Below are 12,982 nucleotides of genomic sequence, written 5' to 3'. Positions count from 1 at the left end.
ATATTTTTAGTATTTAAAAAATAATATTTTGAATTTTATATCAAGTAATTTTTTACTATTTTTCTCCTAATTGCTTAATTCTATTTGTCATCTTATTCTAATACTATTTTAAATTAATATTATTTTATCTCTTTTATAATAAACAAGCCGGCTCAACTCATAGACTTAAGCTCGAATTCTAGTTCAAACTTGATAAAATTAATCAAACTTAAGCTCAAGTTGAAAGACTCGACTCAATTAGCTTCGAACTTTAGGAATTGAGTGTATGTTGTCATTGAAAATATTTAAGTTAATACGCTGGTTCGATGCCATAAACTTTCCTTTTGGTGGTCCAGTAGCCCCAGTATAAATATTACATCAGGACTCCTAACGTAGAGCTACGTTCGAAGTCCAATGAAATGACGCCACGTGGAGCTGACGGAAAAATAAAAAAAATAATTTTAGGACAGGAAAATATTTTCTCCATGTTATTCAGTATTATTCAGATATTATTGTGATGATATTCATGTATTATTATATTAGAAGAATATTTCCGGTGTTATAATAACACAATAACACATCAATTACATCATAATAACAAATAATATAAAATAATATATAAATAATATTCTTCTGTGCTACGCAGCCCCGAGGCCGCATATCGGCTGCTGCAAACCCCCCTTCCCGCTTCTCTCTACCCGTATAATCTTTTATTCCTGCGGCGGATTTGAGGACAAATCGTAGCTCTACTTCACTCCTCGAATTTATTGGTGACGATGTCAACTCTAGAGATTGAAGCACGAGAGTAAGTCATAAACCCTAAGCCCGCCTATTCTTTTCTTCTTCTACATCACTGACTTCTCTGAGCTCTTCGATGATTTAAGAAAATGTGGGGCTCGGGTATTACAGCGTTTAATCGATTTATTACCGATTGCTTACGAGGAGATTGAGTGCGCGAGGCCATATAATGGCATCATAATTTTTCTAGTTCATATCAAAAGGATATTCTAACCAAAGACGCAGAGTAGAAGTTCTCTCCAAGAAGCATTTATAACCTAAAACTAACTTGTAGGGGCATTTGGATTAAGGAAATCAGTTGGCGTGCCTGTACTAAGTTTTTGGTATAGAACACTTGATTTGTCAGAAATCCAAAACAGCCAATGGAATTTAGCTGGATTGCTTTATCCTAGTATGCCACTTTATTTGTCCCAATGCAAATAAGCAAACATTTTTAGGTATGCGCTTCATGGTTTCAAGTCTGCTGTAGGTAGCAGAAAAGACTGTTCACAATAATACCGATTTTCATATTTTCTGTGCATGTTTGATGTTTGAGGTTAGCAGACTTCGGAGAAACTTGTATTATTTTTTAAATTAGAAAGATATATTTGATTGAATTGATTACTTGGGTTCTTTTCAAAGTGTATTACGTTGAAGATACACACTATAGCCTGATGACACTTCTTGTTTATATCAATCTCTGTCAGCGTGTAAAGCTATTTGATACATACCACTCAATTCCTATGAATTTGCATATATAACACCTCAATTTCAATTTTCTACATGCATGCAACTTTAACCTATGCATGAAAAGGTGTATTTTACTTTTTAAAAGTTAAATTAGTGGCAATTCTTATGTTATATGAAAAATTTGGGTGGTATAAATATAAAAAGTAAATTTTAGGTTTTAGATTACATAGGAGTTGGTAGTTTGTATGTAAATGCTCCATCTTAGGAAGATTAATGTTGTGCTTAGTAAGTATGTTGGTTTAGTAGCTGCAATGACCATCTTTAAGTAGTTTTTCCAGTTTCACCCTGACAAACATCAATGAATCTACACGTAAATTTTCTTCTATTTCCCCTGACTTCGACATCATCATTCCTTTACTCGAGTTTGCACAACTTCCATGCATATTCACATTTTAGATTTTCTTACAAAGTTATGGATAGAATAGTTAAATGCCAGCATATTTCCCATGCAGTGTGATAAAGATAGTCTTGCAATTCTGCAAAGAGAATTCATTGCATCAATCCTTCCAAATATTGCAAAACGAGTGCCAAGTTTCATTGAATACTGTGGACAGTCTTGAAACATTCGTTGCTGATATAAATAGTGGAAGGTGGGATGCTATCTTGCCCCAGGTGTCCCAGCTTAAACTTCCAAGGGATAAACTGGAGGACTTGTATGAACAGGTAGATTTATCAACTATCTATTTTTATGTTATTTTAATTTATATTAATTTTTTCATGAAGCAGTGCTCTTGGCTACAGACGCAAGTATACAAGGCATTTTAAATTTCACTATATGTGGAAAAAACTCCATGAATTTTATATTTGAACGCTTCATAATAAGGCATGATTTTTATGACAAAATATACGAAGAAAGTAAAGTTATTTTGTAGTCTCTAATCATAAGTTTTATACTTAAATCCTTAAGTGCAATAACTCAATAATGTAAAGGCAAACTAACTTAGTGATCGAATTGAGACAAAAAACTATTATGTACTCCTTACCTCATCTCCAAGCTCAACATCTTCCATGCATTCTTCTCCAACTGATACATCCAAATTGGATGTTCGTGCAATTTGTGGTGTTGCAAATTCAATTTACGGAACAAACTCAAATTTAGTTAGTCCATTGTCCTCAATTCCTGTTCTCTAAGACTTTAGCAAGAGATGAATTACCTATTTAGATATATCCTTTTTTTTCCTACTTTTGTTTTTCCAGTTTGTTGTACTTACTAGAGTGGTGCCTATGGATGCCTATAATGCATTTTTTGAGTATTTCTTTTCCACAGATAGTCTTGGAGATGATAGAGCTTCGCGAGTTAGACACTGCTCGTGCCATACTAAGGCAAACTCAGGCTATGGGAGTAATGAAACAAGAGCAGCCAGAGAGATATTTAAGACTAGAGCATTTATTGGTTCGGACATATTTTGATCCTAATGAGGTAAACTTTTCCACATTTACGTTTTCACAAGTTTTTTTTACTAAAACATGCATGTCCCACATTTTACAGTCTTTGATCATGCATTTATTACAGACCATTTATTACAGACAAATGGATATATCTTTAGTATAAAGTGCGATTCTTTTTATCAGAAAGTTGACTATGGCATGATTTTCCTTTGAAAGCTATTATCATTTATTTTTAAGTAGCTTACGTACATACACTCAATTCCTATGTATTTACATATCTAAAACCTAAACCTCAATTTTTACGCACATGCCATCCTACGTATGTATAAAATGGTGTATTTCACTTTTTAAAAGTTAAAATGGTGTTATTTTTAATGTGATATGAAATATTTGGTTGGTGTTGATTTAAAAAAAGTAAGTTAAGTTTTAGATATGTAAATACATAGGAATTGTGTTATGTATGTAATTGCCTCTTATTGTGTTATGCGCATAAATAAAAAAAAGAGTAGGAAAGAGCATGCTTAGTGCAGCTGATGCTTCTCATAAGTATCATATTGGGATGGGTTGCTATAAAAAAGGGGGTGTTGCTATTAAATTTCTTTTATGAATTGATTTTTGAGGTTGCTAGCTGCGTAACATTTATTGGTATTATAAGATGATATTGATTGCTAGCATTTATTGGAATATAAGAATCTGCCCCAAAAAAAGTTGCCGTGTTTGGGGAGCAAGCATAAAAAAGAATTATTTTTTTGTAATTTTTTACGCACCAATTTGATTGCTATAATTGTTTTTCTTATTCCGAATCTTTCTTTCAAAATTATTTTAGAAAATTGTTACAAATGAGCTGCACGGGTTTTGTATTTTACTTGTGAAGTTGTGAAAACTTTTGGCATAAATGCCAAGTTTTTCTTTTTTTATTTTATTTTTATTTTTTTAGAATATTTTGATATAATTTAGTAGCTTAAGTATGCAAGGTCGTGAGGGCTAGGTAGTTTTTATTGTTACCTTTAGTTGATTTGGACACTTCTCAATTTTTTTCTTGCTTATATCAGTTGCGAATGGTGTACATCTTTCTTTTATGTGTTTCTTTCATGCAAATTCTCTTTTCCTTTTTCTGAATATTGGAAGAAAGCATCAGCAATTAGATTTACTACATTCATCAATCATACTATAGGGTTCCTATAAATCATAGGACTGTTAATTTGCAGATATTACCTGAATATGACCATGAGTTTTATTTGTGAACTTGTTAGAGTTTACAATTGAGTAAATTCTGGTTTTACCTTTTACCTCCTAATCTTTTTATTTATCAGTCTAAAGAATTGCATATTGTATTTCTGTGATCTTGCCAACTTCTACTCGATTCTCTAATTTACTTTAGTTTTTAGTATTTTTCTGTAAACCTTCATGTTTAATTAATAAAACTATCATTTAAAATTTAGAAACTGAAACCAATATTATCTCTATTTGTGCATGGGTTTTTTTTTATTAGGATGATCCTGTTTTCAAATCATTAACTAACACCTTTTATTACAGGCTTATCAAGAATCAACTAAGGAGAGGCGTCGTTCTCAGATTGCTCAAGGTTCGCTACCAATGTCATTATATACTTCTGCATGCAATGCAATAGCAAAGTCATTATTTGCAACCTAACAACACTGCTTCTCTTAGTTACCTTGGAATATTTTAAAAAGTTATAAATATGTAATTTGAGCATTTGTTTGGGGGGAACCGCCACTCTTGAGTTCCAATGTTTGTGGTCCGCTTCCAAGGTGGTCTTGGAACATATGAGATTTTCTGCATATCTCCCAAACAAAGTGAGATTTTCTGCTTTAAAGAATTACCTGCATATCTCCAAAACACAGTGAAATTTTCTGCTTTAATGAATGCTTTCCATCAGATCTTTAAATATGCGGCAGCTCCTTCTGAGCAATGGAAAGTTGGAAGATTTATAAGAGCAATTTCTTCTAGTTCTCTTGCTTTGAACCTAATGATAATTGGTTTCCTTTTTTTTTGCCTTTACCATTGAACTTAGTCCTGATTTCCTTAGGGGCCTTCTAATCAGTTATGGTAGTACCAATCCCAATTAAAAGATAAACTAGCCTTATTTTCCTCAACAGTGGTGGAGGCCAGACTTTACCGATATGAAGAACAAGTTGATTTTCAATGAACTTTATGGGTGCTAGATCGAGTGAAGGACTCGAATGAAATAAAAATAAAATCCAAGCAATGTTTTCAAAACATTTAGAAACATTTCAGGAGACTTGGATGCTCAATGTTAAAGGTGCTAGACAACATTATGAAGGTTTGCCTACCTTAGCGGGCTTCTTTTATGCTTGAATGTTTATTTGAATTATAAGAAACATTTATGAATAATATAAAATATTATTCATCCCCTTTTAACTACTTTGGGCAAAATGAAGAGTTTTCTAGTGTCATTAAAATTCAAAGTCAAACATCTTATTGATAAGATTATTTTACATCTGCAGCTAAACTATGTAGGTTTGTGACATGTATGGATCATTGTTAATTTAATTTTGTTTATTATTTGTTCCATCTTCACCTTTCATTGGATTATTCGTGCTCTTTTATTTATCACTAGGTTTATTATAGCATTCATTATGTTTTTTTTTGGATTAATTCTATTCAAGATTTACAATTCTAGTAATTTAATTTATTTCAAATACATTTGATTTATTTTTTTCTAAGGCACATACTTGTTTCTTTAATTATTCATGATCTTTTCGTGTCATTTTATATCACGTTATTGCCAGCAAAAAACTTAACTCATTGCGACATTTCAAATATCAATACTTCCTTCTCAAATCAATGTAAGATGCTCACCTTGTTGCTAGTTGGAAGGTATAAATTTGCTCGTTGGATTTGCATAGATTTTATGTGCTGCCTGTCAAATGGAGTTATAATACTTGTTTGTAAGCTAGTATGATAATTGCTTGCATAAAAGAAAGTATGAGGAATAAGTTTAGGTGGTAATGGAATTTTGAAAGTTATCAACGTCATATAACTATTAATTTGTCTTAGTATGCTAAGTATTTTGTCCAAGTTATTTGAGCAAGGCAGCTTTAAATTATTCCCTCGGAAACAAGAGCTTGGAATCACTTCATCTTGATAGGAGAAAGAAGCAAGGGTGGTTGAATATGATTCTTACACAATTAACATATTATCATTTGTCATAAAATCAATATGAGAATTGATCCTATCCTTAATTTTTATTTGTCGAGTAAGTCAATTTTGGAGGCCAAGTCTCAACGTAAGCATGATTCAGTGATCATTTTGATTTGGATATTTTTGCCGACCCGAAATAGTTGTGATATGGCTGATGATGATGTCGAGTAAACAAATTTATTTTGTCCAGATGTGATTTTTAATTGACCAAAAAGTATTTACCTTTTTTTCCGATCTGTATTTTTTGACTCCTATAACTGATTACTTAAATTAGTCTTATATCTATCAAACCTCCTAATATTATCATTTGTTTTGCTGTAATATTATAAATAACAATCAAAATAATTAATATATCTAGTTAAGAGTTCAATGAAATGCTGAAAAATTAATTTGTTGGTGTAAAAACTAGTGCAGGTGCAATATAGATATGCACGTACAACAAACATGTTGGATTAAGCTGTTTATCAGGTAACTATGTTGTGGAACCGGATTACTACCCAGGATTATTGCCTGAAGATTTTTGAAACCGTCAATAATGGCCTTAAGTTTGAGACAAGGTTGAATCAAGGTTGTTCCAATGTTTGACTCACTCATATTTAGAATCCTGACTGTAGCTAAAATGCCTTGCATTTCTTGCTAGGAGTGGGAGATAGAGTGAAAGCATGGATGGTAAGAGGGATGTAGAGGGCATTTTGGAGTTTCATTATCGGGATGCTTTTCATTGTTTTTGGTGTCATGTGGAGGATATTTGTACTTCTGATAAGCGTTATTCCTGTTACTTCATATCATTCTCGTTTATGCTGAAACCTATGGGAGAGAGAGAGGGGTTCTACAAGCAATTGGAGTAATGTTATTCAGGTTTTTTTGATAATTTGTAAATTTATGTGGAGGATACATATAGTTCTATCAGCTTTTTTCTGTTACTAATATGTTTTGATAATCCACGCTCAGACTCCTTTTGAGTAAATGTTTAAGTTGGTTTTCAGGTTGACTTTTCAAAAGACAAATTGAATATTATATAATACACTATTTTGAAATCAGCCTCAAGTAAGGACTTTATGAATTGGTTTAAAAATTTCTTCAAGCACAATTCTCAATAGTTTATTATCCTTCTCAATTTTGAGAGAAATCTTTTGATTCAGGTTAATGTTTATGTTGTATGATGAGTTGCTATAGTAGCAGTAATTTGGGTTGGAGAGAATAGAATATTTTGCTATTGGCTCAGAGTGGATGGGGAAAAATGATGACAAACATAAACAAGATCCCATTGTTTTTCTTGGTTTGTCATGGATTTTAGTCAACTTTGTTAAGTGGATGGTGCAACAGTCCTCAAAATGATGTTTGCGCTTCTATTTTTAGTTTTATGTGAGAATTTGGTAGCTTGAATCTTATTGGCTCCACTATTTAATTGGGTAGGATTGGGTTTAGAAAGTTAAATGCGGGTCTTTGCACTAGTATGAAAATCTCACAAACTGATTTTCTCCGATGCCTCTAGGAACCCTCTTACACATACTTATTTTTAACTGTCTAGCTCTTCTTTGACCTCCCTTAAATTGGTGTGTGTGAGTTGCCTTCCCACAACATCAAGAAAGGTGTATATGAGTCAACTGAGCTAAAAAATTATGCAAGCAAAAAATGATTTTCTTGCTGCATAAGAAAGGTGCACACGAATACTTAAGCAAGTCAGCAACGTTATTTCTTATATTATATTTATGTACGAGGCGTCCTGACGAAAAATTTATGATGCAATGAGGCCGAACTTGTGTCTAGAGAATGAAATATACAAGTTTTTTTTTCTTTTATTTTTTTCTCTTTTTTGTGAGAGAAAGGGAGAAAGAATAAGAAAGAGAGGGAAAGTGGGAGAATAATATAGAATTAAAGAGAAAGAAAGGAAGGGATGCTCTTTAGTAGCAGTATTTGAGCAGGAATTAAGCATGATTTATCTTTAATTATGCCAAACAACCAAAATGACAACAAATTTTAATCCTCAAAAATATAAATTTTGTTTCTTCTCCGTTTTATTTTAAATCTTGGACTTAGCAAATCCTTGATTTTGACTGATTTAACTTAAATCTTCGTGTACCGTGAACTCTTCTAATTCTTTGCAAGCTGCTGGCCTTATCTATTTTCTCTAGTGAGCGCTCATCATGACTCATGTTGTTAATCTTCTTAATGCATTCTTCTAGCGAGCACTTGTTATGCAATTTTCTTCTTCACTTGTTGCTAGGCTCATCGATGCTTTTTCTCAACAAGCTTCCATGCGGTTTCCTCGCTTCAATTATCGTTGAGGGTTTTTGAAAATTTTGGGTAGGTGTGGGAGGGGAGACGAGAGAGATGAGAGTGTGAGAGATGGATAGATTGAGGGCGGATAATTTGAGAGAATAAGGGTGCAAGTACGATGATGTGGGGGAGGAATGGTGAGGACATGGACTGCGGGCAAGGGGTTTTCTTTGTTTTTTTTAAATAGGTCAACAATTTGGCTTTGCAATTGTGAACATTTTATTGTATTTTAGTCAACTCCATCTTTAGCTTTTGGGTATGATTTTGTTATTACTAATATTTTATTTAAGAAAAGAGATGAACATATTATTACTTATAAGAATTGATCAAATAAAGCATAAATTGATTATTTTTTTATGAGAAGAAGAGATCGTCGAGAATGTAAATATTGTAAGGTCATTTAAGTGAAAATTTAGGTTCTCAGCGTCGATTATTAATTTTTTATTTTAAGATGAAGAGTTGTAAGATAAGGAATACTAGAAATTATTCTCATAAAATTAGAATAATTTTATAATAATAGAATAAGATAAGGACATGGACTGCGGGCAAGGGGTTTTCTTTGTTTTTGTTTAAATAGGTCAACAATTTGGCTTTGCAATTGTGAACATTTTATTGTATTTTAGTCAACTCCATCTTTAGCTTTTGGGTATGATTTTGTTATTACTAATATTTTATTTAAGAAAAGAGATGAACATATTATTACTTATAAGAATTGATCAAATAAAGCATAAATTGATTATTTTTTTATGAGAAGAAGAGATCGTCGAGAATGTAAATATTGTAAGGTCATTTAAGTGAAAATTTAGGTTCTCAGCGTCGATTATTAATTTTTTATTTTAAGATGAAGAGTTGTAAGATAAGGAATACTAGAAATTATTCTCATAAAATTAGAATAATTTTATAATAATAGAATAAGATAAGGACATGGACTGCGGGCAAGGGGTTTTCTTTGTTTTTTTTAAATAGGTCAACAATTTGGCTTTGCAATTGTGAACATTTTATTGTATTTTAGTCAACTCCATCTTTTGCTTTTGGGTATGATTTTGTTATTACTAATACTTTATTCAAGAAGACAGATGAACATATTATTACTTGAAAGAATTGATCAAATAAAGCATAAATTGATTTTTTTTTTATGAGAAGAAGATATCGTCGAGAATATAAAGATTGTAAGGTCATTAAGTGAAAATTTAAGTTCTCAGCGTCCATTATTAATTTTTTATTTTAAGATGAAGAGTTGTAAGATAAGGAATACTAGAAATTATTCTCATAAAATTAGATGAGGGCACTTAAAATACAAATATAATTATTTTTGTAAGTAAACTTCAAGATTTTAAGATTTGGGATGCTAATGAAGAAGTAAATTCTATGTAGGATAAAATAACAAACACTATTAAACAGTGACAAAAGTTGAACTTATAATCAAAAGGAAAAAAATTATAATCAAAAGTAGTTGGTGGTGGAATAATAATATGCAAGTAAAGATAGAATCTAAGAAACTGTGCTATAAAAATTGATTTAAATGTAAAAGCTTAGAGAATTGAGAAAAATATAGGGTGACCCATATGGAGTCTAAGAGAATAATTTGTGGTGCTAAAAATTTTGCTTTTAGTGATTTTTATAATACTTTTAGTGATTTTTATAATAGTTTGCTTTTAGTGATTTTTATAATAGATTAGATACTAAAGAAGGTGAAAAATATATGTATAAACCAGTCAAATAAAAAGAAAAGAGAAGTAAAGATTTAATTCAAGTAAAGTGCATTAAAAATGAAAATAAAAAGGTGTTTTTCTTAAAATAAAATATTCAACATAGGTGGGTTAGCTATTTTGATAAATTTTTCAATGAAGTTTCTGAATATACAATCTACTTTAGTGATCTTAATATCGTTAATAATAATAAAATATTTTATTTTTACCGTCGCATTAGTAAAAAAAAGTTGAAGAGACTTTAAAAGAGAATCAATGGTGAAAAATCTGTAAGACCTGATGATATTCTCATTGAAGTATGAAAATATTTAGGAGATTTGGGAGTTTTGTTGGCTTACTAAACTCTTTAATATTATTTTAAAAACTAAAAAAATGCCTGAGAAGTGGAGGAAGAGTATTTTTGTTCCCGTTTTTAAGAATAAAGGAGATGCATAAGAGTGTGCTAATTATAGAGGAATTAAGTTGACGTGTCATACCTTAAAATTATGGGAGATGATAATTGAACATAGTTTAAGACGTGATACAAAGATTTCTCATACTCAGTTTGGATATATGCCGAGCAGATCTGCTCGGAAACTATACATTTATTGAGAGAGGTTTGATGGAGAAGTACAGAGAGAATTAGAAGGATCTACATATGATTTTTATTGATTTGGAAAAAGCTTATGGTAAGGTTCCAAGATAAGTCTTTTGGAGAGTTCTAGAGAAAAAAGATGTTGATATGACTTATATTCAAGTCATTAAAGATATGTATACTATTCCTGTTACTTGTTCAAACAGAAGGAGATCAATGAGCTATTTTTCTATTTCAGTTGGATTACATCAGAGATCAACTTTAAGCCCATATTTTTTTGCTTTACTTATGGATTCACTTACTGGACATTTACAGGAGTGTATCTTGGTGTATGTTTTTTGCCGATGATATCCTTCTTCTGGATAAGACTAGAGAAAAAGTTTAAGAAAAACTTGAATTATGGAAGTCTACATTGGAGTCTAAAGGCCTTTGTTCGAGTAGAACTAAAACTGAATGCATGGAATGTAATTTTAGTAATAGTAGCTCTAGTGGCATAGTTGTAATTATGGGCGATCAAATCATTAAAAGATGTGGTCGTTTTAGATATCTTGGGTCTATTGTTTAGAGTGATGGTGTTAATAGATGGGGATGTTATAAGTAGAATTCAAGTTGGTTTGTTGGAGTGGAGAAATGCTTCGGGCCGGTTGTGTGATAGAAAATTACCGCTTAAGCTGAAAGGAAAATTTTATAAGATGTTGGTGAAACATGTAATACTCTGTGGTGCAGAATGTTCGCTTTTAAAAGAGAAGCATAAAACAAAGTTAAGTGTTGCTGAGATGAGAATGCTTTGTTTGATGAGTGACTTGACATTTGAAGACAAAATATGAAATGAATGTATCCTTGATAGGGGTTGGTGTAGCTCCAGGATTAGAGAGATTCATCTTAGATGGTTTGCTCACATTAAACTTCAATCATCTGATGATCGGATTAGGAGAGTAGATGTTTTAGCTTCGACTGATGTTAAGAAATGTTGAGATAGACCTAAAAGGACTTGGACATATTGTATAAAAAATGATCTTAATATATTAGAATCAAATGAAAATATGACACTCATTAGGATAGATTGGAGAAGAAGGATTCATGTAACCGACCCCACTTAGTGGGATAAAGACTTATTGTTGTTGTTGTTTAGTAAACTCCATTCTTTGCAGGGAGAGTAGGTTCTTATTTCAAAGTTTGCAACCTAAAACTTTTGCAAATGCCTATAATGATGTTATATTACCTTTTTTCGTGCTTATACTTGCTGGCCCAATGGGGTAAGAATCCACATCTAAAAGTTGGGGCCTCTTGCATTTAATTCACATCCCATAAGTTAGTAATATCCCATGCGGCGATGAGTTCTTTTCACTCTTGTTGGAAAGCTACCAAATTTCATTAGAGCTTTTTTTTCGCTTATCTTTTTTTTCTTTTTATTTGACTTGTAATGCATTTTTGGCTGCCTATTTTGTCTTATTTTTGCAGTTTAAGTTGTAGTAGTAATAGTAGTAGTAGTATGTTAGTGGTTGTAGTATTGATAATAGTTGTGGTAGTCGTAATAGTAGTGGGAGTCGTAATTGTAGTCGTAGTAGGCGATGTAGTAGTCATAATAGTAGTTGTAGTCATAATCTAGTAAGCATTACCCATCTTAGGTTTCAAGTTAGCATGAGCAGACTTGTTTCCAACTATTTTTTTTCTTCCCTTCTCTTTTCGTTTAAATCCAAGTGTAACCGAAGTTTCTTTTTTTAGGGTTCAAATAGAGGTAAATTGCTATGTATGGTTGCAATACATTAGAGTATTTGACGCAAGGTAAATTGCTATGTACGGTTTAGCCCTGCGGTAGAAGGGCTAAACCGATCGGTTCAGCTAGGGAGAACAGGGCCGACCAACCAGCCGACCTGTCCAAGGCTGCAGTGCTGCCTTTACTGCTCGGGGTGCCGTGCCCTTTTCTTTTCTACTTGTCGCCCTTGCTTTCTCTGTTTGCTGCCAGCCTCCCCTTCCTTTATTGATTGCAACCCGAAGGGAAAGCCTCTCTTTCTTATTTTATCTGCTAGCTATTATATATTTGTTGTTTTGCTTGTTCATGGTTAATTAATTCAGATTTCAGATTTCTGCCTCTAGGTGCCCTTCCCTAGCTTGGGCTGTATCCAACACCAGCTGGTGCTTCGGCTGTATCCCTCTCCACTACGCGTTTCTGCTCCTCCCAACGCCCTCACCTTTACCCATCCAGCCGCCGGTTCGCTATCCCTGCTCTTTTTGCCACAACAAGCCCCACTCGCAGTCCACCCACCTGCTCACCACCAGCCCCTCTCCTCCTCCCTGCTGCTTTGGCCAACTTCCTGTTTGTTCCCCAGCTGAACCG

At 32.6% G+C, this 12,982-nt stretch overlaps 1 protein-coding gene across 1 annotated transcript in view; it reads left to right on the top strand.

Moving 5' to 3' along the window:
- The first annotated feature begins 626 nt into the window (after positions 1-626).
- LOC110034818 (suppressor of mec-8 and unc-52 protein homolog 1) overlaps positions 627-12,982 on the top strand; it is a 44,634-nt gene continuing 32,278 nt past the window's right edge. Inside the window, exons 1-4 of the mRNA XM_020739060.1 lie at positions 627-784; positions 1,959-2,169; positions 2,774-2,926; positions 4,432-4,480. Of these exons, the coding sequence (XP_020594719.1) occupies positions 756-784; positions 1,959-2,169; positions 2,774-2,926; positions 4,432-4,480 (442 nt within the window). The 5' untranslated portion in view covers positions 627-755. The remainder of the gene's footprint in view (positions 785-1,958; positions 2,170-2,773; positions 2,927-4,431; positions 4,481-12,982) is intronic.

This window comes from Phalaenopsis equestris, unplaced genomic scaffold, assembly GCF_001263595.1.
Source record: "Phalaenopsis equestris unplaced genomic scaffold, ASM126359v1 Scaffold000002, whole genome shotgun sequence".
In the NCBI taxonomy this organism is placed as follows: Eukaryota; Viridiplantae; Streptophyta; class Magnoliopsida; order Asparagales; family Orchidaceae; genus Phalaenopsis; species Phalaenopsis equestris.
Note: the sequence above shows the minus strand (reverse complement) of the source record. Positions and strands in the feature narration are given on the sequence as shown.